The sequence below is a fragment of the Chiloscyllium plagiosum genome, chromosome 30 (assembly GCF_004010195.1).
Source record: "Chiloscyllium plagiosum isolate BGI_BamShark_2017 chromosome 30, ASM401019v2, whole genome shotgun sequence".
In the NCBI taxonomy this organism is placed as follows: domain Eukaryota; kingdom Metazoa; phylum Chordata; class Chondrichthyes; order Orectolobiformes; family Hemiscylliidae; genus Chiloscyllium; species Chiloscyllium plagiosum.
Window position 1 is genome coordinate 43,258,234 of NC_057739.1, and position 25,649 is coordinate 43,283,882.

Consider the following 25,649-nt stretch of genomic DNA (forward strand, 5'->3'; position numbering starts at 1 on the left):
GTGAGGGACCGGGAGCGTGAGGGAGCCTGGGCGTGAGGGACTGGGAGCGTGAGGGAGCCCGAGCGTGAGGGACTGGGAGCGTGAGGGAGCCCGAGCGTGAGGGACTGGGAGCGTGAGGGAGCCCGAGCGTGAGGGACTGGGAGCGTGAGGGAGCCCGAGCGTGAGGGACTGGGAGCGTGAGGGAGCCCGAGCGTGAGGGACTGGGAGCGTGAGGGAGCCCGAGCGTGAGGGACTGGGAGCGTGAGGGAGCCCGAGCGTGAGGGACTGGGAGCGTGAGGGAGCCCGAGCGTGAGGGACTGGGAGCGTGAGGGAGCCCGAGCGTGAGGGACTGGGAGCGTGAGGGAGCCCGAGCGTGAGGGACTGGGAGCGTGAGGGAGCCCGAGCGTGAGGGACTGGGAGCGTGAGGGAGCCCGAGCGTGAGGGACTGGGAGCGTGAGGGAGCCCGAGCGTGAGGGACTGGGAGCGTGAGGGAGCCCGAGCGTGAGGGACTGGGAGCGTGAGGGAGCCCGAGCGTGAGGGACTGGGAGCGTGAGGGAGCCCGAGCGTGAGGGACTGGGAGCGTGAGGGACTGGGAGTGTGAGGGAGCCCGAGCGTGAGGGACTGGGAGTGTGAGGGAGTCCGAGCGTGAGGGAGCCCGGGCGTGAGGGAGCCCGGGCGTGAGGGAGCCCGGGCATGAAGTAGAGTGAGAAGTCCATCAGAGTGGGTTTTGTCCTGAGTCCACATTGTGTGAAAGCTCGGACAGCTCCAGGCAGTTTCCATCCACCGATTCCTGTCCTGAATTCTTACAGCAGTTATTAATAACAGTACCTTGGGGAACTGACATCGGGACTGCCACAACAAAGTCAAGACAGGAATTAATAATTCAAGGTGGAGATGACACGATGAATAAACTAAATGTGAAAGTGTAATATTCTGTTTGTAGCTTTCAGTTTAAACTGAAGATAAAAGAACAAAAAGGACAGAATAGATTCTGGAAACACATGACACTTCCATCTCTCTCTGGAGTGAACAGCAAGACAAATGGGGAATTCTATCCCACCCTCCCAGGGTCCGTCATTACCAATTGCTTCAATGCAAATTTTCCTTAATGGGACATGGAGGTGACTCTGAGCTTACAGGCCAGAGACAGTCAAACCCCAGGCCACAGACCTCCCTCTCTTCCCCCTGCACAGTGACCTCTGACCCCCCACCAAACCCCCAGCCACTGACCTCAGTCCTCTCCTGCCACCTGCACAGTGACCTCTGACCCCCCTCCCCCCACCAAACCTCCAGGTCACTGACTTCAGACCCCAGAACTATAACAGCGAAACAGTGACCTTTGGCTCTAGAACATGGACTTCTGACCTCCCTCACACCCACCCCTTTGCCAACCAGTGACCTCTGCCCCTTCCCCACACAGTGAGCCCCAACTCAAAGTCAGTGACCTCTGACCCCCCAGGCCAGTGTCCACAATCCCTGAGGTCAATGACATTTTAATCTGTGGGGAATGACCTCCGATCCCTTGACCAGTGACCAGTGCCCCGAAGAATGTTGTCATTGTGTGAGGACAGGTTTTGGAATTCCTGGCACCATTTTAAATAGGAAGGGTTCACAGGGATATGGGCCAAACGCTGGCAAATGGGACTAGATTAATTTACAATACCCGGTCAGCATGGACGAGTTGGAGCGAAGGGTCTGTTTCCGTGCTGCCTGACTCTTTGACGTGATGTTTTAAACACATACACGGAATCCAACAGGGAGCAATGCCAGTACAGCTCAACTGTGGCCTCACAGACAGCAACATTGTAAAGGAGGGAGCTGGCCCAGTGAGGTGTGAGTCTCAGCCCCTCAGCCCTACCCCACCCTGCTGGCGGTCCAGCCCGGCCTGGCCATATCACATTCAGAGTAATACAGCCCCTTGACTGTCCCTCACAAACCCCTATCGGGGGCAACTGTCCTCAGTCAGAACACTGCAGCTTACCCCAGAGCTCTGGCACTGAGGACTGTGTCCCAGCTGCTTGGGTAACAGGTAAAGAACACAATGTTTATACACTCAATCTCATCCCCAGGCAGCCTTGACACCAGACAGAGACTCTCTGTCCAACACTCCCACATGCCAATCCTGCACTTCCATGGAAAGCGCTCAGACTCCTGGACCCACTGGGTCACAGTCCCACCGAGAACATAATCCAGACTGACATCTCAGCGTGCAGTGCTGAGGGAGCGCCGCGCTGCCGGAGGGCCAGTGCTGAGGGAGCGCCGCGCTGTCGGAGGGCCAGTGCTGAGGGAGCGCCGCGCTGTCGGAGGGTCAGTGCTGAGGGAGTGTGCACTGTCGGAGGGTGAGTACAGAGGAAGTGCTGCACCTTCAGACATGAAAGAAATAATTAAAGTCCAATCTGTCGTCTCAGGTGGGTAAGGAGTTTTTCCAAGTTCTCCTGAGTGATGGGAGCTCTGTGAGGTGTGGGTGAGGGGAGATCAGTCATGTTAACTACTCCCTGATGTCGTCAGCGGTGAAGGGACACCCCACCGTAGCCTCTGTAAGATGGTGGGGTTTCCATGGTGATGGTCAATGTCACGCCTGTTAAAATGCCTCCCAAAGCCAAATAGCCAACTGACCCTCTCAGACAATGGCTGTAAGAATAACGGATCCTGCAGGTCAGGTGAACTGGCCATGCTAAATTGCCCGTAGCGTTAGGTAAGGGGTAAATGTAGGGACATGGGTGGGTTGCGCTTCGGCGGGTCGGTGTGGACTTGTTGGGCTGAAGGGCCTGTTTCCACGCTGTAATGTAATGTAATGTAATCTAATCTAATCATATGTTCCAGCATTCCAACAATCGGGAATTATCCAGGGGCTGAGCAGCATGATGGCAGCAGATTGCAACGTTCACAAAATAAAATGAAGCTCTTCCCATTCTTGAATCACCCGGTGGGAGCAGAGCAAAGTTACTCAGTGGTGTGACATCACACTGTTTACCTTTGGGGAGGTTAATGAGTCAGAGATTATGGCTTTCCTAATGACATTACTCAATTTGTAAAATGGGCTGTAAACTAATTGGTTGTCTGAGAAGAATGTTAATAAGCGCTCGAATCCCGACTTGAACAATCTGTCTGGATCGCTGCCTGGCACAGACAGAGGTCTCTCGCTTCAATATTGGAACATCATTCCCCAGACGGCCGGGACTAGCTCATTTCAAACCCAACAGCTCCCCATTCCAACCCACACCACTCTGAGCTCAGTAAGTGCGCCTCAAGCATTCCCTGTCAGATAGTGGGCCCCGATAGAGTCACCTCTAGATGCCACCCAAGGGGACTGTGACTCTGTCACTGGCCTTTGGGAGGTTGGTAAAGGGAGAGCTGCACAGGATTCAGGCCATTCTGCCCCACAGGCTCCCTATCGACAATCAATAAACCCTTTCCAAGTACTTGCTCACAGCAAGCTCCCACACACAGCAATGTGACCATCGATCAGTTTCCCTTCCACTCAAACATCACATCGGAAAGACAGCACAACCTGCAACAATGCAGCACTCCTCTGAGACTGCACCAGCCTTGGCATCTAGTGCACAAGAGGGATTTGAACCTGGAACCTTGACCTGACAGAAGTTTATCAAATAATGAGGGGTATGGATAGAGTTCAGGGTATTTGTCCTCTCCCCAGGAGAGGACTAACACTAGGACACACATGTTTAAGGCGAGAAGTGAGCGATTTTTAAAAAAAAGATCTGAGGGGCAAATATTTTACACAGAGAGTGGTTCACATGTGGAATGAACTGCCAGAGGAAGTGGTGGATGTGGATGCAATTACAACGTTTAAAGGACATTTGGATCAATACATGGATAGGAAAGGTTTGGAGGGATATGGGCCAGGAGCAGGCAGGTGGGACCTGTTTGATTTGGGATTACGTTCAGCATGGACTGGTTGGGCCGAAGGGCCTGTTTCCGTGCTGAGAGACTCAGAGATAAGTGTGCGACCCACCAAGCTGGAACTGACCCTGGCACAACAAGGAGCTGTTCCAGACGGATACCTGCCCACTCGGCCAATATACTTTACAAACAAACTGCCCAAAATATCTCACCGTAAGGAGTGCCCGGACCGAATTCACTGGCAGCTTCGATCATGTACTGCCCTAACAATTCGCCGTTGGTGATCCGGGAGGGAATCTTACGGTCAAGCTTTTCATAAAGGAATTCCTCAATTCGGGCACCTGGAGGCGGGGGGAGGAGGAGGAGGAGAGAAATGACGCGGTTTTGTTAACTATATGCTCAAACATTTACCCCCCCTCCCCCCTCCCGAGATCAACAATCTTCCCCCAAACCCCCAGTGTGATAACGGACCTCCAATTGAGGAGTTATGCACATCCTGACTGGCGCCACCTTCAACACCTACCTCCTCCACCACCTTCAATATCCACTGACGCGTAACTACCCCAAAGTCTAGGGTAATTAGGGATGGGTAAAATACGCTGGACTAACCAGCAACACCCACATGCCATGAAAACATAACGACAATCATTTGAAGCAATCTCCAAATTTCTGATATGAAAACATAAAGCCTTAAAGTACTCTCATACTCAAACCCAACCTGGGTGGAGAGAGGTAATTAATTTTGCCATGTATGATGTTGTGTCCTAGTAAATGAATCAAGCCCCATCTATATCTTTAAATCCCATCACACATTGTCTTCATTGCTCAGACGTTTAGGGGTTGGGAAGTCATGTTGAGGTTGTACAGGACATTGGTGAGGCCTCTTCTGGAGTACTGTGCCCAGTTTTGGTCTGCCTGTTATCAGAAGGATATTATTAAGCTGGAGGGGGCTCAGAAGAGATTTACCAGGATGTTGCTGGGAATGTTAAGGTCTGGAGTTATAAAGAAAGGCTGGATAGGCTGGGACTTCTTTCACTGGAGTGTAGGAGGTTGAAATGCGACTTTGTAGAGGTTTATAAAATAAAGAGGGGTATAGATAGAGTTAATGGTAGCTGTCTTTTCCCCAGAATGGGGGTTACAAGACTCGGGGGGCACATTTTTAAGGTGAGAGCAGAAAGATTTTAAAAAGACATGAAGAATAAATGGTTTACGCAGGGGGTGACTCACGTGTGGAGTGAACTTCCTGAGGAAGTGGTGGATGTGGGTACAATTACAACATTTAAGGATAAGGACATGAAGGTTAGATTCCCTACAGAGTGGAAACAGGCCCTTCGGCCCTACAAGTCCACATCGACCCAGGGCCTTTGCCTGAAACGTCGATTTTCCTGCTCCTCGGATGCTGCCTGACCTGCTGTGCTTTTCCAGCACCACTCTAACCTTGACTCTAATTTACAGTATCTGCAGTACCTACCTCCGCCCTCCAAAGAGTAGCCCACCCAGACCCATTTCCCTCTGACTAACATACCAAATACTATAGGACAATCTCCCATGGTCAATTCACCTGACTGCACATCTTTGGACTGCGGGAGGAAACCGGAGCACCCGGAGGAAACCCACTCACACAGGGAGAAAGTGCAAACTCCACACAGACAGTTGCCTGAGGCGGGAATTGAACCCGGGTCTCTGGTGCTGTGAGGCAGCAGTGCTAACCACTGAGCCACAAATAGGAAAGGTTTGGAGAGATATGGGCCAGGAGCAGGCTGGTGGGACAGGTTTAGTTTGGGATCATGGTTGGCATGGACTGGTTGGACTGAAGGGTCTGTTTCCGTGCTGTAGGACTAGATGCACAGGAGAGTGTAGGTAGGTTCATCTGTAATTGAAAGAACCAGAAAATCACGAGTGAAATCCCGCTATCTTCAGTGAATCCATTCCAGGAACTCTCTGGTAAACAGTGATGTTCATTAATATTTCAGACTGCAGCCAGAGGCGGAGGACGTTAGTTTTCCTTTCAAATGTTTTTCTTCGTAATCACGGATAAGTGAAGATTAGATCCACAGTGAGTGATAGGACAGCCAGTAATTCTGTACAAACTTGCGGGCACAAGTATGGTGGGGCTATATTGAATCCAGTTTATCTGTGCACACAGCAAGGTGTGAAGTATTGTATTAACCTTATCACCGATTTCATTCAATCCCCTTTTGAACCATAATTGCCTGTTAAATGGATTTGGACCAGAGTTCTCCTGCGGCTATGGTACAGACTGGATGATGGTAAGTGCAACATCAAGGTCTTGTCCATTGTATTAACTCTTCAACACAGCTCTTCAGTCACACTCTCAGCATCCCATAATCAACAGGTGGTTGTCATGTCAACAAAAGCAGACATTAAAACAATCTTTCCCATGATTATGAAGAAAGAAAATTGACAGGAAAACATATTCCCTGGAGTGGAAGGCACACACACATCTCGGATCGTGTTTTCAGGATCCTTAAGGGAGAGGGGGAGCAGCCCCAAGTCGTGGTCCACAAAGACACCAATGACATAGGTAGGAAAAGGGATAGGGATGTAAGGTAGAAATTCAGGAAGTTAGGGTGGAAGCTTAGAGCTAGAACAAACAAGAGTTGTCGTCTCTGGTTTGTTGCACGTGCCATGTGCTAGCGAGGTGAGGCATAGGGAGCGAGAGGAGTTGAACACATGGCTACAGGAATGGAGCATGAGGGAGGGTTTCGGATTCCTAGATAAATGGGGGTCATTCTGGGGTAGGTGGAACCTCTGCAAACAGGATGGGCTTCAACTGAACCAGAGAGGTGCCAATATCCTGGGATGGGGGAAATTTGTTAATGCTCTTCAGGTGGGTTTAAACTCATTCGACAGGGGGATGGGATCCAAAATTGTAGTTCAAGTATACGGGAGGTTGAGAGTAGTGAAGTCAGAACTAAAATTTCAAGATCACAAGAAGGCACTGGCAAGCAACAAACTGGCTTGAAGTGTGTCTACTTCAACGCCAGGGGCATCCAGAATAAGGTGGGTGAACTTGCAGCACGGGTTAATATCTGGGATTTCGATGTTGTGGCCATTTCAGAGACATGGATAGAGCAGGGACAGGAATGGTTATTGCAGGTTCCGGGATTTAGATGGTAAAAAAGGGGGTGGTGTGGCACTGTTAGTCAAGGATAGTTTTATGGTTGCAGAAAGGACGTTTGAGGACTCGTCCACCGAGGTAGCATGGGCTGAGATTAGAAACAGGAAAGGAGAGGTTATCCTGTTGGGAGTTTTCTATAGGCTTCTAAATAGTTCCAGAGATGTAGAGGAAAGGATAGCAAAGCTGATCCTCTATAGGAGCGAGAGTAACAGGGTAGTTGTCATGGGAGATTTTAACTTTCCAAATATTGACTGGAAATACTGTCGTTCAAGTATTTCAGGTGGGTCAGTTTTTGTCCATTGTGTGCAGGAGGGTTTCCTGACACAGTATGTAGACAGGCCAACAAGAGGCAAGGCCACATTAGATTTGATCCTGGGTAATGAACCCAGCCAGGTGTTAGATTAGGAGGTAGGTGAGCACTTTGGTGATAGCGACCACAATTCAGTTATGTTAACTTCGGTGATGGAAAGGGATAGATATATATATCGCAGGGCAAGAGTTATAGCTGGGGAAAAGGCAAGTATGAGGTCATTAGGCAAGATTTAGGATGCATAGGATGGGGAAGAAAACTGCAGGGAGTCGGCACAGTCGAAATGTGGAGCTTACGCTGCGGAGTTGAAAAATGTGATGCTGGAAAAACACAGCAGGCCAGGCAGCATCCGAGGAGCAGGAGAATCAACATTTCGGGCATAAGCCCTTCTTCAGGAATCTTCAGGAACCCATGCTGCAAGTTCACCCACCTTATTCTGGATGCTCCTGGCGTTGAAGGAGACACACTTCGGTGGATCCATCGAAGGGAACTGATGTATTTTTTACAATTAGGATATGCATTCTGAATCTTTGCCAGTATCTGTAATTCTATTGTCCAAGTATAAATTATACTAGCATTGATAATGGTAAACATCTACATAGATTTAAATAAATAAAAATATCTTATCTGCCATTCACGGAGACCAAGGTGTGCATGGAGATACAGTAGGATTTCGTAATAAAGTTGGATACTATACTGTGAAGTATTTGCTCAACAGGTAATTTTAAGTATATGATTTCAGTTAAGTTGAAAAAATACAAATTTGTGAAGTGAACTGAAAATACCCTTGTCTCAGCAGTAGATAGGTTCCACCGTGGCTCAGGATCCTGCAGGACATGGTTTGACTGGCTGGAGGATAATGGGTTACTCCAAATGGATTCACTGCACATAGAAGGCTCCACTTTTTCATCAAGCTTAGTAGTTAAAGACCGATGCCGTACTATTTTCATGTCCCTTTCCCTATAAAGCAAAAGGTTTTGGGTGATATATATTATTTCACAGCCATACACACATTGCAAATTAAACTGAGAGCTCAAATGTAACAACTTCCAGTTAGAACTTATTCTGCCTTATTCAGCACAAAGGATGGACTAACACGCACAAGTTAATAATGGTCCTTGTTTGTAAGAGTGTAATCAAAAAATACCAGACGTGGAGACTGAAGGAACAGTGTCACGAGCAACTTTATTCTGGGCTATTTCAATGACAGCAAATAGCCAAATGGAGGTCATGATGGGCAAAGATTAAGACACAACAGTATGCTCACACAGAGAGAAAGGAAGGTGGACATGCAACTGGTTTTCAAGGGTTTTATTTGGGGATGATATCGATTGCAAATTCAAGAGGTAGTATATTTGAAGGGGGAGCTTGTTACATCATCTATTACCAAGGGTCAGTCAACAGCTAATGGGAATGGAGACAAAGCTGCATTTCACTGACTGTAAAGTGCTTTGGAATGTTAAGAGGTCATGACAGATGCTACAGAAAGCAAGTCTACATAACAGAAAAAGAGATTTTATTCAATTGTTTATAAAATTTTTAAAATGCTCAAGGTTTCCATCTGCAACTGTAATCTAAATTAAATACAAACCATTTCTCTTTTCGCTCTCTTGACATTTCTTCATCTTCATCATCACTGAATTTCAGCTTTTCTGAGTAATCTACCTCCTCGTGTTCACCTAAATAAAAAAAATAAACAAATGATTCAAGATGGGACTAGGAACCCAGACTGCACTGTTCCAATTTAAACTTCCTCAATGCATCACAACAAAATGTAAGTGCTTTTTAAAACATGTCAGAATTATTGCACCACAGATCATAAGCATAAAGTGAGCTGGTAGAGCATACGTCTATCACTGAATTCCCCAGTATCAACATCCTGGGGTTACCACTGATCAAACATTCAACAGGTTTCGCCATATAAATACAGTGGCTACAAGAGCAGTCAGAGACTAAGAATCTTGCAGCAAGTAACTCACTTCCTGACTCCCCACAGTCTGTCCACCATCTATAAGGCACAAATTGGAGTATAATGGAACATCCCCAACTTGCCTGAATGTGTTCAGCTCCAGCAACACTCAAGAAGTCTGACATAAGCACCCTTGAATTGATGCAGTGCGTTTTGTAGATAGTGCACACTGCTGCTTTTGTGTAAGTGGTGGAGGGAGTTAATGTAGTGCCAGTCAAGCAGCCTGCTTTGCCTTTGATTATTAGATTACTTACAGATTAGATTACTTACAGTGTGGGCAGCACGGTGGGTGGGCGGCACGGTGGCACAGTGGTTAGCACTGCTGCCTCGCAGCGCCAGAGACCCGGGTTCAATTCCCGCCTCAGGCGACTGACTGTGTGGAGTTTGCACGTTCTCCCCGTGTCTGCGTGGGTTTCCTCCGGGTGCTCCGGTTTCCTCCCACACTCCAAAGATGTGCAAATCAGGTGAATTGGCCATGCTAAATTGCCCGTAGTGTTAGGTAAAGGGGTAAATGTAGGGGTATGGGTGGGTTACGCTTCGGCGGGTCGGTGTGGACTTGTTGGGCCGAAGGGCCTGTTTCCACACTGTAAGTAATCTAATCTAATCTGTAAGTAATCTAACAATCAAAGGCAAAGCAGGCTGCTTGACTGGCACTACATTAACTCCCTCCACCACTTACACAAAAGCAGCAGTGTGCACTATCTACAAAACGCACTGCATCAATTCAAGGGTGCTTAGACAGTACCTTCCAAACCACTACCATCTCGAAGGCGAAGGACAGTAGATACGCAGGAACGCTACCAAATATAACGTCCTCTCCAAGCAATCCACCGCCCTGACTTGGAAATATAATCACCAACCTTTCAATGTTGCTGAATCAACTTCCTGGAACTTACCCCCTAACAGGATTGTTGGTGTATCTACTCCATAAGGACTGCTGCAGTTCAAGAAGAAACTACCTTTTCAAGGCAACTAGGCGTGGGCATTAAATGCTAGACCAACCAGTGAAGCCCATATCTCACGAATGAACAAAACTCGGCCATTCTTACTGTATTGGACCTACCTGCAATACAACCAACTCTTTCCTGCCCCTTGAAATGGCCTGGTAAGCCGTACAATTAAAGGCCAGTTTAGATGGGTAATAAATATTGGCTTTTTGAGCAATGGTTACATCCCACAAAAGAATACAGGAGAAAAACAGCTAGGTGTGTTAGAAGCTGCTATTTCAGACATGTACAAATTAAACAGAACAGACAGCTTTAATTCTACGTGCAGCCATCCGACTCTCTACTGTATACCTCTACAGATTTTCAGACACTGGTGCACGCACTGTGGTGCTTATCATTCCCTAGTCGTATGAGAATATTAAGTAGAAATACATTGCAAATCAAGTCAAGAAGGAAATCAATTATTTCCTATAAATTAAGTACCACACAGGTACGCATCATCGACACTTGGTTAAAGTTCTATGAAATCTGCACTTTGAGTTCCGCTCTCACCTGCCCATCCATCTTCTGTTTCAATGTCCAGCTGATCCAGCTCTTTGAGATCATCCGGATTGACAATGGCAGGTCGATCGGACAGCTCACCTGGTCGCCGGGTGGGCCTCGCTGGGCGACTAGGACGAGCCACTCCCCGGGGATACCTGTGGATATCCACATTGGGAATCAATCGTTGAAGCATTAAGAATGCCAGGACTCAAACTTACAAGATCACAGTGAACAGTATGGGGGAACAGCCTTTGGTAAGGCAACAGGAAGCAAGTATGAAATTCAAGTCAGGCGATGACACAACCTTGCACTGTAAGCTTTACACAGAAACATACTTGGATCGAAACAAGCATCCTGCTTGTACCACAGGATTTAGGTTCCAGTCAGAATGCCGTGCAAGTCACCAATGTGTAAGATTAATCTCTCGATACAAATCATGGTTAAAATAAATTATCAAACAGCCCAAATTTGATTCAGTTGTCAATGATCTAACGAAGACATAGGTTCTATCCATAATAAATATACAAAGTAAAGTCACCATAGCCCCAGAGGACCATAGGACTGTTCTCTCATTAGGGTCACTACAGCTTAGGCAAGGGGAGAAGTTCAGGAGTAGAGTCTTTCATGATAACCTCAGCCAGTGCGGGAACTGAACCCATGCAGCTGGGATCACATTGCATCACAAGCCAACAGCCCAGCCAACTGAGCTGACCAGTTAACTAATATGCACATTGATTGTTAACATACTTCTTACCTAATTGGCTCAGGTGGCTGGAACGGATACTGCAAGGACCCTTGTGGACCAAAGACTGGAGTCGGCTGAGGACCCCGTGATTGTGGTGAGCACATCTGCAGGGGGAGAAAAATCCATTTCAGACATTGATTCGGTGGTGATTAACTGGTGAAAACAGACCTTATGAATGATAAAGACAATGTTCACACCCTTCACCCAGACAGCGAATAATAACCCCTTCACCAACCAAGATTGAACTGCCCCTACAGCCACTGAGACTGAATAATATAGCCTTCACCCCCATGAGTGAATGATATTGCCTGTTCCATCATTACTCCCACACTCAAAAGTGTACAATCCCTCTTCTCACCTGGTGACATTCCACAGTGAAGGCAGAGTGAGCTTTAATAAAAATTTCAGCTTTTTTTTTGGTAAATGGTCTAAGTAGACCATCAAGATTATGAAAAGAACACGAGACAGAAATAGCAGTGCAATGTGTACAAAGTTTCATGTTATTTCCAATTACAATTCTTTCTATATTGGACAGGAATGTTAACGATCACATTTACTAGCATTTAAGGGGGTGCAATATATCTGCGATGTACAAAGGTAAGTGGGAAAAATCACTGGGCCACTGCTGTTTTATGTTTAGTGTCACAGATGCTATATGACAAAATGATCTTTCTCCATCCAAGCTGAATGTATTAAGCTATTGTGGCTGGTACATTTTCCTATTTTTAAAGGCGAAGAAACAGTCAGCCACACTGATAGAGAGAACAGATCAGCACAGATATTCCTCTCAAGACAAGACTGCTGTGAACTATACTATAGGAAATATGCTGACAGGGCAGTACGAACGGCTTCAAGACAAATGAGGCTGATTTCTGGAGAAAGGGACTGAAGAACAGGTTGAGAGAGTTAGATTTTTGTGTTTTTCTCAATCCTCTCCCCAAGTGTGTTTCTGGCATGGCAGACTACTGAGCAACTACCTACATCAGTTTTGGAATTGAAAGCATCAGCTGCAAAACATTTACTTGAAAACAACTGTTACTGTCTCTGACATCACAAAGCACAAGCTACTGAAACACAAACAACTTGTCCCCACTAGGTTTCTTTAACAAGTTAGCACTAATACACTCTAATGCTATGTTATTTCACCAGCTAACTATCATTAACCTTTCCATATTTCTTCCATCTGACAAGACCTGCAGCTATGCTATTGCTGGCTCAAAATGCTCTGTCTGGCGATGATGCCAATTTGGAAGGACAGAGCTATAATTGCTGCAAAGTTCTAGTGAAACAGCCCAAAAATATGTACAACTTTGTTTTATGTTGCTGAAATCCTAATAACAGGAATAAAGCAGTTCTGTATCTCAAATTAAAATACTGCTCACCAGGCATCAACAATAGTAATCTAGTAAACTCACGCTGCTCAGGTAATGGAAATTACTTTGTGGACTTACCTCACTTAGGGTATGTTAATCAGGTTCTAATCTTCTGTTATCCCTAACTGTAGTTAACCTTCACATTACAAAGAGCCATATCTGCTTGTTCAGCACTGAAGGGAAGGCCACGCATGCAAGAGAATGTCAGTGTGTCAGACTTGATCATTTGCCACATGGGAACCTTCCTTATTATGTTCTCTCAGAATCTGGAACCAGCACAATTTTACTTCATCCTATCTCTTTGGCTTCAGGCCACAGTTCTCGTTCCATTTTTTAATCTAAACACTGCACCTTTCAAGGTAAAATGGTCAAGATTGATGCAATTTAGAATGGCTCTGGGAAAGTAGAGGAGATGTCAGCTAATCACTATCAACAGATGACTAGAGAGGAATAATTCATCTGGTAAACTGTACAACTTAAATAAAGCCTTCAAAATTCCACATTGCACTGCACCTACAGAATTGGCAAGGAGACCAGAGAAGATAGCAGCTAATTGTTTTGTTATTTCTGATCACAACCTTTCTTCTATTAGACAGGACTGTCAACTATCACATTTGCTTGCACTTAAAGGGGTGGTATTAACATTAAGCTACCCATAGTACGCTCTCCCTCGTTCTTGAATGTAGTTTATCTGCCATGTACAAAATTAAGTTGATAAAAAACATTGAGTCATTGCTGCTTTATGCTTGGTATCACTGATACTGTCTGTATGATCTTTCACCATCTCTAATGTGGCTGGTACAATTCACTATTTCTGAAAACAAAGAGAACACAGCCTTATTTATAGAACATTACAGCGCAGTGCAGGCCCACCAGCCCTCAAAGTTGCGCCAACCTGTGGAACCAGTCTGAAGCCATCTAACCTACACTATTCCATTCTCGTCCATATGCCTATCCAATGACAATTTTACTTCCTCCTATCTCTTTGGCGAGTCTACTACTGTTGCAGGCAGTGTGTTCCTACTACGCTCTGAGTAAAGAAACTACCTCTATTTAACACGCCTCAATTTAAAGCTATGTCCCCTTGTGCTAGCCATCACCATCTGAGGAAAAAGGCTCTCACTGTCCAACCTACCTAACCCTCTGATTATCTTATATGTCTCAGTTAGATCGCCTCTCAACTTTCTTCTCTCTAACAAAAATGGCCTCAAATCTCTAAGCCATTCCTCGTAAGACCTTCCCTCCAGATGAGGCAACATCCTATTAAATCTCCTCTGAACCCTTTCCAAAGCTTCCACATCCTTCCTATAATGCAGTGACCAGACCTTTACGCAATACTCCAAATGTGTCCGCACCAGAATTTTGTACAGCTGCAGCATGATCTCATGGTTCCGAAACTCAATCCCTCTATTAATAAAAGCTAACATACCATATATGCCTTCTTAACACTATCAACCTGGGTGGTAATTTTCAAGGATTTATGGACCTGGACAGAGATCTCTCAGCACATCCATATTATCAAGAATCTTACCATTTGCTCTGCATTCCTGTTACTCCTTCCAAAGTGAATCACCTCATGCCTTTCTGCATTAAACTCCATTTGCCACCTCTCAGCCCAGCTCTGCAGCTTATCTACGTCTCTGTAACCAACAGCATCCTTTGTGACTATCCACAACTGTACCGATCTTAGTGTCATCCACAAATTTACTAACTCATCCTTCTATGGCCTCATCTAGGTCATTTATAAAAATGGCAAACAACAGTGGAACCAAAACAGACCCTTGCGGTACCCCACTTGTAAATGAACTCCAGGATGAACATTTCCCATCGACCACCACCCTCTGTCTTCTTTCAGCTAGCCAGTTTCTGATCCAAACCGCTAAATCACCCTCAATCCCACGCGTCCATATTTTCTGCAATAGCCTACCATGGGGAACCTTATCAAATACCTTACTGAAATCATATACGCCACATCAACCGTTTTACCCTGTTTAGTCACCTTCTGAAAAAACTTTATAAAGTTTGTGAGGCACGACTTACCCTTCACAAAACTGTGTTGGCTCTTCATAATCAACTTATTCCTCTCTAGATGATAATAAATCCTATCTCTTATAACCCTTTCCCCAACACTTTACCCACAACCGAAGTAAGGCTCACAGGTCTATAATTACCAGGGTTGTCTCTAATCCCCTTCTTGAACAAGGGAACAACATTTGCTACCCTCCAGTCTTCTGGGACTATTCCTGTAGACAATGACAACAAAGATCAAAGCCAAAGACTCTGCGATCTCCTCCTTGGCTTCCCAAGAATCCTGGGATAAATCCTATCCAGCCCAGGGAATTTATCTATTTTGACACTTTCCAGAATTGCTAACACCTTCTCCTCATGTACCTGCTCCTCGACCAATTGTCTTCTTCTAATGTGAATACTGATGAAAAGTATTCATTTAGCGCTTCCCCTATCTCCTGTGACTCCATGCACAACTTCCCAACACTATGCTTGATTGGCCCTAATCTTACTCTAGTCATTCTTTTATTCCTGAAATACCTATAGAATGCCTTAGGGTTTTCCTTGATCCTATTCGCCAACAACATCTCATGTTCCCCTCCTGGTTCTTCTTAGCTCTAAGTTAACTCTTTCCTGGCTAACTTGTAACTCTCAAGCGCCCTTATATTGATATCAAAGGTAAATAGTGTTATAAATAACATTTGGTCTCTGCGACCTGAGCTTGGTTACTACTATGTCAACACTTCCCATTCAATGCCAGTTACGCTAACTGTCATGCTTTCGCTGCAGGCTTTGGTTGTGAAGTGGCAGCGTGGAACAAGTTTCTGAAACGTCTCTCTCAATTTCATTGTAGCTGTATTTATAACCTTATGAACTGAATGCCATGGACAATATCACAACAATTTACTGGTTCTGCAATTAACTTACAAATGTAGGCAACATATCACGGTAGGTGGCGGGGAACTGGTGAGTCCCAGCCTGCAGAGGTATTCCCAGTCCCCTCCTTAACGGAGTTGCAGGGCGCAGCGAAGGCTCCTTAGGGTCACTTGATGACACTGGTGTGTGCACTGGATCTTCTTGGTCTGAGCCTTTGGTTTCCACCTCTGGTAGTGGTGCAGGCGGCGGAGTCGGTGCTGCCGTGGGGTTCAGGTTTCGCCCACCGCCCTCCCTCCAAATGGCTACATCTGCAAGCAAAATACAACTGCTCAATTGTAGACTGGTACGGAGATGAGCGTACATCAAGTAGAGCCTCCAAACAAGTGCCACCAGACATGTTCCAGTAACTACAGTCCTAAGATCCAATACAACCTAATGGACCAGCTAATTGTAACCGGACCTTATCGAACATAGATGCTTATTAGGGGGGACCTGTGGTAGAGTGGTTGTGTCCCTACCTTTGGGCTAGAAGGCTGGAGTCAAGCCCCACCTGCTCCAGAGGTGTGTCAATACAATTCTGAACAGGTTGATTAGAAAATATCTAAATTGTAAATCTCCAAAACTTGCAGGTCCATGTAAACTGCTTTGCTCTTAACTTCATAGGAACTCACTCTCATTAAGGCTGTTATGGTGAAGTGACAGTGACCCCATCTCTGGGCCAGGAGGCTTACATAAGGTCCCACTTACTTCAGAGAGATGTACTACCATATCTGAAAAGGTTAATTAGAAAATATCTACAAGTTTCACAATGGGGGCTCTGACAGTAAAGTGGCAGCAGCCTTACTTCTGATCCTAGAGGCCCAGGTTCAAGTCCCAGCTCTCCCAAAGGGTGCAACAATATCTCAGAACAGATTAGAAAGATATCTACAACATATTAGGTGAATCCACCCATCCAGCCTATGTCGATGCTTTAAATCAACTACTGATCAGTTGCAATCTTCTATCTTTTTAAGAGTTCTTGTGGCATATTGGTAGTGTCCCTGCCTCTGAACCAGAAAGCCCAGTATCAAGTGTCACTTGTTCCAGAAATGTGCAGTAACACCTCTGAACAGGTTAATTAGAAGGTTTGACAAGTTACATCACCTTTTAAATGGCATTCCACAAAAGAGGAATTTCTGACAGGATACTTCCCATTATTGCATTCAAGAGAAATACTGATCTCGATGTGACCAGATTTCCTTCACCAAACAAGTTAAGATATGTGATTATCGTTACCCTAGCTCTAATTCCACAACCAGTTCTAAATTAAGGAAGAAAACACATGTCATGGGTCAACATAACTCATTCACAGAGATGCCTTTACACACCAGCACCAAAAGGAATTAGTTTCCTCCTATCACAAGGTTAGCTGATAAACCGTTTTTAGCAAGAGTTTTTCATGCAGAGTTTTTAAAATCAGTTTTAAATTGTTAAGGTTGAATTTATTTGTTCTGCAAAGAACTAGATCTGTATTACAATAATCGATATCACTGAGGAGGAAACAACAGGGCTACTTGTTTGGAAATATGCAAATTTGCACAGCTTTCAAGGGGTTAGTGTAAGATCCATAGCCTTTTTGAACTGGCGATTATCAGTTATTAGATTCTTTTAGACATACATGATTATTGTTTTAGAGCTTTTAAAAATATTAGTATCAAAAATGGAATTATGTCTCAATTGCAAGATTCCTGAAGTTCAGGGCTCACCAAGTGGATTTTAGTAAACAAAGCAGCATGTCATCACGTAGAAACTCATCTTAGAAACTGAAAGCAGTATTCCTTTACCCTTTGGCATCAGATGCGAAATTTTCTCTGCTATAGCTCGTCACTTGTACAGCCTTTCTAGACACACCACAAGTACTCCAAAAAATGAGAACCACCAGAAATGTCAGATCCTGCATATAACTGTGAGCCTTACTCTGTGGGCGGAGGCTTGGTCCTGGCCCATATGACTGATCTGTGATGTCCTTTTCTTTTCCAGCCTTTTCCTGGTCTCCAGCTGCTTTCAATGTTGGAAATTCCTCTTGAGAGAATGGTAACTGCTTGTTTGATCCTCTTCCGCCTGAGGCAAATAATGACAATGAAAAGTCACTAACAATCAAACACAAGATTTATTTAAGACGTCACACAGCCAGTGTATGCTTTTACTGCCACCATTGGGAAGGGAGAGAGAAAAAGGAGCCCAAGAGACATGAATTGGAATAATAGGACTGAGGAGACAGCAGAGATGGGTAGGATTAAACCTTGTAAGACTTTCAGAGAATGACATTTATAGACTCCCTTGTGGTCAGGGAAAAAGTTAAATCAGTGAGGATGGGTGTTGGTCAAAAGACCTGGGAAGTAATAGTAAGCACCAAAACATGTCAGATGGCTTCATTAATTATTTTTAAAATCTCAAACCAGATGCCACTCAGCTCATTTTTGGGTTTGACAGAAGCAGGTCAGAGGGTAAACAACCAACAGCCTTCCAGGAAGCAGAATGGCAATTAAAATGTTCAGATGGCAATGGAAACCTAATACTGTATTGAACGTGCTCCTCGGGTTTAACCATTGGTTTTCCAGATGTAGAGGAAAAGGTAAATTTGCTTTACTGTGCCCACCCCTCAACCAATCCCCTCCACTCCCATTCTCCTCCTGCCAATACTGGGGCCTCAGCGTGGGAAAGGAGCAAGGGCCTGAGTTCTGTATAGGTTGTAATTCTACACAGCGTTAGCAAATACTTCAATCCAGGAGGTTGTTTTAAGAAAATACTATCACTCCTTTAGTGCTTTTGACTAGAACCTCACTTTCCTGTTTTTTCTCCTCATTTGTTTTAATATTTGGCTGACATCAGGACCCATTAGAAAGAAATATCAAAATTAAGCCTGACTGTAGATTCTAGGAAGGCATAAGGTAGAATCAGCAACAAGCACAGAGTAATAGCCTAGTACAGCTGTAAAGATTGGGAACAGTCAATACTGAGTACACTGGTCTGCAGAAACTGCAGTAATAAATGGTGGACTTGCTATTAGTTCTAAGGATGGTATCTAGTGTCTTTGGCATTCACTCAATCTGAATTGTCTGCTACAAATCCGTTGTAAAGGGTCTTCACAGAGGGATGGGTGGAGTTGGGAATGCCTGTGGTTTAAAGTATTGAGCCTTGTGTATAGAATAAGATTAATACAGATCACTAAAGCCTACAATGTATTAATACTGCAACACACTATTTTGAGCAGATTCATAAAATTGTACACAGAGTGATTAGGTTACCAAAATATGCTTGAAGACAATTAACTCACCTCCTGGTCCTACTGGCTTTGCCTTCAATTGTGCCCATGACTTTGCTCCACCTTGTGCTGAATTTGTGTTCTGTTAATTTTCAGAGGAAGAAAGCCCATTATATCCCAGGCAACAAACTGTCCAAACACACACCTACTACCATTCTTGATCCTGAATTACTAACATCCACCACCAGTGAAGTGATTCCACATGTTAATCCAGGTGGAACAGTACGGTAATGCTGAATGCAACACTTCTTTTATCGCTGTTATTTATTGTGTCTGGAAGCAATTTGCATCCTTTACATCAATTCTTCATCCAATTGATTTGAACACAATTTAAAACTCTTAATATTAAGATACAATTCTGCACTGAAGTGAAACAGAAGAAATCAATTTTGATCAGCTCAATGTTGCCATTTCACAGATCACAATAACCCCTTGCCTGTCACAGCTGAGAGACTTGCCAAATGCTTGTATCTTACCTCGTGGACTGGTACCGGCTTTGGCGCACTGCAGGCAGATGTCTGCGAAGCCGGCTGCGATGGCAACTCTGGCTGCTGTACTACTGACACAGCGGTACTGCAAAACATAATGGCACATGGTCAGGAAAACCCACCAGGCCAGGCTCTGGTTAGAAGTTATAAAAGTCAACACCAATGAAAGTAAACAGTACCCTTCTCCCAAAGTCCGAGTTGCACAGAACATAGAAAACGGTGAGTTTTGAAATTTGGCAAATCAATTATTTAACCAAACCACTGACATGGTGTGACTTGCAGCAAAAGAATTAAATTGTAGCTCCATTTAAAAGAACTGTCAATAGTTTACTTTATATTCAGCTTGCTTTAGATACTGACAGATTTGACTATCCCAATCCCCACATGGCCAGCCTCCCATCTTCCAACATCCACAAACTTTAGCTCATGTGTAACTCTGCTGCTCATATCTCAATTCACATCCAGTCTCATCCACCAATCACCTTGCACATTCACTTTCTAAAGACTATTCACAATCCTGTATCCAAGACATAAGAGCCTATCAGAACCTCAGGTTCTAAATCCCATTCAACATAGAGGTTCATTCAGCACAAGTCCCAATAATCTGGTTTCTAATATACAGCCATGGTAATCTGGTTGCTGATATGAATACTGTGGCTATAATTAAAGGTCTAGGAACAATGCAATATCAAATGATGTACAGGAGATGCCCCCAGTGGCTAATGGCCAGGAAAATTTAAAAAACGCTGCAGTGGCAGAGGAATGCTGAGAGGAATGTTACCAGCTTTTAAGAAACTATTTTGAAGGAGAAATTAGTATTTCAGCAAGTAAGGAGATTGAAATAAAATTGGTCAAAACTAGGTCTGCTCCAACCGAGACATAACAGACTATGCTGCAGTTAACCAGAGGCACACCATCCTCTCCTAACCTGCTGGTCCCAACAGCAAATTGGCAGGGATGGGGACAGGGTTAGTTACTTAACTCTGCCTTCCCTCCGTCAGTGTTAGTATTATAGAGGTAATCTAGGGTACCACTTACCATTCGAGTTCCCTATTAAAGCAGGGAGAAAAATGCTACTCACTACAAAGGCAGAGACAGGTATAGGGTCACAGAGATGTACAGCACGGAAATAGACTCTTCTGTCTAACTCATCCATGCCGACCAGATATTCCAATCCAATTGAACCATGCCTGCTAATACCCGGCCCATATGCCTCCAAACCCTTCCTATTCGTCTCCTCATCCAGATGCCTTTTAAATGTTGCAATTGTACCAGCATCCACCACTTCCTCTGGCAGCTCATTCCATACACGCACCACTCTCTGCGTGAAAAGGTTGCCCTTAGTTCTCTTTTATATCTTTCCCCTCTCACCCTAAACCTATGCCCTCTAGTTCTGGATTCCCCCACCCCAGGGAAAAGACCTTGTCTATTTATCCTATCCATGCCCCTCATAATTTTATAAATCTCTGTAAGGTCACCCCTCAGCCTCCAACGCTCCAGGGAAAACAGCCCTAGCCTATTCAACCTCTCCCTATAGCTCAAATCCTCCAACCCTGGCAACATCGTTATAAATCTTTTCTGAACCCTTTCAAGTTTCACAACACCTTTCTGATAGGAAGGAGACCAGAACTGCATGCAATACTCCAAAAGTGGCCTAACCAATTTCCTGTACAGCCGCAACATGACCTCTCAACTTGTGCTCAATCTCTGACCAATAAAGGAAAGTATACCAAACGCCCTCCTCACTATCCTATCTACCTGTGACTCCATTTTCAGGGAGTGGTGAACCTGCACTCCAAGGTCTCTTTGTTCAGCAACACTCCCTAGGACCTTACCATTAAGTGTATAAGTCCTGCTAAGATTTGCTTTCCCAAAATGTAGCACCTCACATTTATCTGAATTAAACTCCATCTGCCACTTCTCAGCCAATGGTCCATCCGATCAAGATCCTGTTGTAATCTTCTTCGCTGACCACTACATCTGACAGTTATGGCATATTGGTATTCCCTATCCCAAAGCTTGTCAACAGACCAACATCTATATGACAAAGTATATAGCAGACAAACTTCCAGAGATTTACAAGGACTTTACTGTCAATCTATAGCTCAGCACTAGCACCAGGTTCCACCTTTCCCTACTGAAACCGTTCCCTGTACAAAAACCAACTCCTACTGAGGGAAAAACTTAGTTAAATACAAAGTCCAAAGAGATTGACTGGCTCTCAATCAACACTGGAGCTGCTTTAATAACCCTTGAAAGGGAATTGCTATTGTCACACTGTCATGTTGTACCATCCCCAGCAGTGGGCAATTTAAACAAGAATCCAGCCCAGGGTCATTCAATCGTAGAGTTATAGAGATGTACAGCACGGAAACGGACCCTTCGGTCCAGCTTGGCCATGCCGATGCAGCTCATTCCATACACATACCATTCTCTTCATGAAAAAGTTGCCCCTTAAGTCTCTTTTATATCTTTCCCCTCTCACCCTAAATCTATGCTCTCTAGTTCTGGACTCCCCCATCTCAGGGAAGAGACTTTGTCTATTTATCCTATCCATGCCCCTCATGATTTTATAAATCTCTTTCTGCTGCCCTTGTCACTTCCTGGACTTTCTGTTCCTTCATGTGAATTCTTACCTCTGGAAGTGAGTTTTTAAACTCCTCCAGCAGAATATTCTCTCAGAGCCTCAAATGTCCCATCTATTTTCAAAGCACGCACACTTCGATCAAAACGACTATGTTCAATTCTTTCAAACTCAGCATAAGTCTGACCTCGTTCTTCCTTTGTGTTTCTCAACTGCTGTCTATATGCTTCTGGTACAAACTCATAAGCACTTAAAATAGCCTTTTTAACCTCTTCATAATCTCTTGCCACCTCACCTGACAGTACCTCACTAGCTCTACCTACCAGTTTCGTCTGAACTAGCATTAACCATAAATCTTTGGACCACTCCATCTGCCTAGCCAATTTTTCAAATGAAATAAAGAAAGCTTCAACATCTTTCTCATAAAAATGTGGCAGAGTTTGGACATATTGATATATATAACTACTTTCTCTTTTAATCTCCATCCTGTTAACTCGACTTTGCTGACTAAGTCGCAAGTTCTCACATTCAAATTCTCTGTCTTTTTGCTCAGGTAAGAATTTTCACTCTTCTTCCTCTCTCCCTCTCTCTCTCTCCCGTTCTCTCTCCCTGTCTTCTTTCTCTTTGCTCAGCCAAGAACCTTCTCTCTCTCTTTTCCTCTCTCTCTGTTTATCTTCTAACTCCATTTTCCTCAATTGTAATTTAAGTTTATCTACCTCTACTGCACTTGTCTGTTTCTCGGACACACCTAAGTGTTTGAGTAATTCCCTTACAATTTCAGCTTTACTTTTGTCCTTGGTAAAACCCAAATCTAACTTCTTTGCTAATTCTAAAAGTATGGCCTTTTTCTTTCCTTCTAAACTTTCTTGGCAAATCTGAGAATCATCTTCAAACCCCAGAACCGCTTCAGCAATTTTAAAAGTAATTTATCCCACTTTTAACTTAATCAACCACAAGTCACTGATAAGCAAATTGCCTCACCTTTGTTTTATTTAGATATCCAGGACCTGCAAGTGTTTAAATCTGTTGGGATTTTTCATCCCCTCAAATCTGTCTAAAACAGTTCAAATCACGGACCCAAACCCCCAAACTGTTATGACACGGGGTAAACCCTTCTGCTAATTTAAAACCAGCAACACGGAAAAGATTTATCCCGTGCAGTAATCTGTGAAAATCTGAAAGGCCAAGAACTAATTAAAGTAAAAATTAACAACTTTATTTCTTAAAGTATAACAGAGAATAATTAACTAACAACTATTTACAACTCCTTCCTCTAACCTACCTTTTACCTTCCCTTCTATAATGCTAGTCCGATAAACTCCCAATAAAAATTTACAAAACAAAAATTCTCTCAAAACTAGGCAGCTTCTAGTTCTTCTCTGTATTCCTGTCTTCTATTTCTTCTTCTTGGGAATTCTGCTTCACAGGTTACTGATCAATAAAGGTAGCTTTAAGAGTTATTTTTCAGACAGTCTTTACATGCTGGTAGCTCGGCAGTTCTCCTCTCAATTGTTCGAGTTTTCCCACTTCGTGTTAGCTGAGCACCTACCATAACTAATATTTCGAAGACGACTTCTATCACCACCAGGGAGAATAAGAACAAAACAGACCAGGCTCAAAACCAAATCTGCAACAAGACAATCTTACTTCTTTTGGTCCTGCTGCTCCTGTTTGCTTGCCCATCCTGTTCCGTCTTTTGGTACAATGGTCACGTTTGGGTCGTTTCCTTTGTTCTCAGCCTTTAAGCTGGGAAGGTTGGCAGGCGGGGGCATGCGCCGGGCAGCAGCCACTTTGCCAAGACTCTGCAAGCCATGTCGAGGGACAACTACAACACATTAGAGAATGTTCAAGAGTCACCACTGAACAACAGGACAAAGTGCAACTATCTGCACTTAATACCTGAAGAATGACCAAAAAAAACATTTTCTGAATATACGGTGAAGAATGATCCAGGTAGCAACTGCATATCTCCTTTGTGGTGACACTATAGTTGCAACACAAGTAGAGTCTTATACTACACCCCACAGAACTCTTTTAATAATACAAGATCTTAGTTGAACTTATTGTAACTCAATCACAGATGTAAAAATAATCATCCTCAAGAACAACCATAAAACTTGCAAAGTTTTATGTTTAAATGGCTCAATGCAAGATTCAATTGTGGTGAGGAAACTTCAGTTAAAAGATAGTTTGAACATTTCAGCAGCCGTGGGATTCCTGGGCTTCAACGCAGTGTTTAGAATTTGAATGTGCTATAAGATCATTAAAAATGCACAATCTATACAGGGAAATACAAAGAAAATCAACAACTCATTATGGAGTGTTTGAGGGTGAGAAAGAGAACAAAATTGTGATCAAGACTGAGCAACTAGGGAGACAGAGCATATGGTGAACAGAATGTACATCGCCACAATGTAACTGAAGACAGGATAGGTCTCAGCAGCAATGCTTTGGATAGTGGTCACAGAGTTCGCGAGTGACAGCCACAGAACCTAGCTTGTTGTCATCAGAAATCAAAAACAGACAGATCCCAGTAAACACTGTACCTGGTTGAGTTTCCTCCTTGTTACATACCTCCTGAATGCTTTTGGGTTTCTAGTGACTTTCCTTTGTATTTATCGAACAGACTGAGAGAGGAGTACTTCGATTTGCCATCCTTCCCCTTGGTAGTTTGCCCCAAACGATCTGACATTGCGCTGGAATGTCATCGAGTATGGTGGTTGTTTTCAGCACCGCTGAGAGCGTGCCGCTCACTGAGGGATAAAACACACAAATATTATTCCAAAACAAACTTCATTCCCCAATTTTAATCTCAACACAGTAAACCCATTTGCTGTTCCCTAAAAGAAATGACAACAGTGAACACAATCCAAGGGCTCCTAGAGCAGCAGAAACTCGTGGACAGTATGACTCAATGATTCCCTTTGCTGGAGTCCATGCCTTGATCACTGAAGGGTACAGTGCTGCACCTGACAAAAAGCTGCATGTTGGAAATAAGCACATCAAACTGAAGAATGGTGTAATCAGGGCTGTTACTAGCCATAAAATAATAGCTGGCTGAATTTTTCCCAGATTCTTGAGTTTATAGCTCTTCCAGAGTGCACAGTCTTGAACTAGCTGCTCCTTGCTGTTTTTAATTAAGTATAAAAGATTTTTGGATTACTGATCCTGAAGAGCAGACAGGAATTACACAAAAGGAAAGCAAATCAGGAAGCAGACTAGAAGATCCTTTCGGATGCCTTTCAAGTAACCTTTCACTGCCAGCAGACTATATCATTTACTGAATGCCCGAGGGATCTCCTGACACACCTCTATTAAAACCTTTGCCAACATAAACAGAACAATCATAACACGCAAGTGTTCAGTAAAATACTGCCTCACTTTGTTTATCCTCCCAATGTAGGCTTATATTGGTGCTATATAAACCACGACCCTCAGCTGGAGGCAAATCTAGTATATGAATGAGGCACAATGGGTCTAAGGGGATCAGCGTCCTTCAGTCCTCTTGGAGTTGACTG

At 44.2% G+C, this 25,649-nt stretch overlaps 1 protein-coding gene across 6 annotated transcripts in view; it reads right to left on the reverse strand.

Annotated features, from left to right (window-relative positions):
- prrc2b (proline-rich coiled-coil 2B) overlaps positions 1 to 24,898 on the reverse strand; it is an 84,555-nt gene extending 59,657 nt beyond the window's left edge. For all 6 annotated transcript variants that reach the window (XM_043720549.1, XM_043720546.1, XM_043720547.1 and 3 more), the window contains exons 1-10: positions 24,706 to 24,898; positions 23,779 to 23,956; positions 19,536 to 19,632; positions 19,072 to 19,141; positions 17,712 to 17,855; positions 15,807 to 16,063; positions 11,509 to 11,603; positions 10,764 to 10,909; positions 8,887 to 8,974; positions 8,081 to 8,255 (exon numbers count right to left, since the gene is read on the reverse strand). In XM_043720549.1, the coding sequence (XP_043576484.1) occupies positions 8,081 to 8,255; positions 8,887 to 8,974; positions 10,764 to 10,909; positions 11,509 to 11,603; positions 15,807 to 16,063; positions 17,712 to 17,855; positions 19,072 to 19,141; positions 19,536 to 19,632; positions 23,779 to 23,956; positions 24,706 to 24,823 (1,368 nt within the window). In that variant the 5' untranslated portion in view covers positions 24,824 to 24,898. The remainder of the gene's footprint in view (positions 1 to 8,080; positions 8,256 to 8,886; positions 8,975 to 10,763; positions 10,910 to 11,508; positions 11,604 to 15,806; positions 16,064 to 17,711; positions 17,856 to 19,071; positions 19,142 to 19,535; positions 19,633 to 23,778; positions 23,957 to 24,705) is intronic.
- Between the last annotated feature and the right edge of the window lie 751 nt (positions 24,899 to 25,649).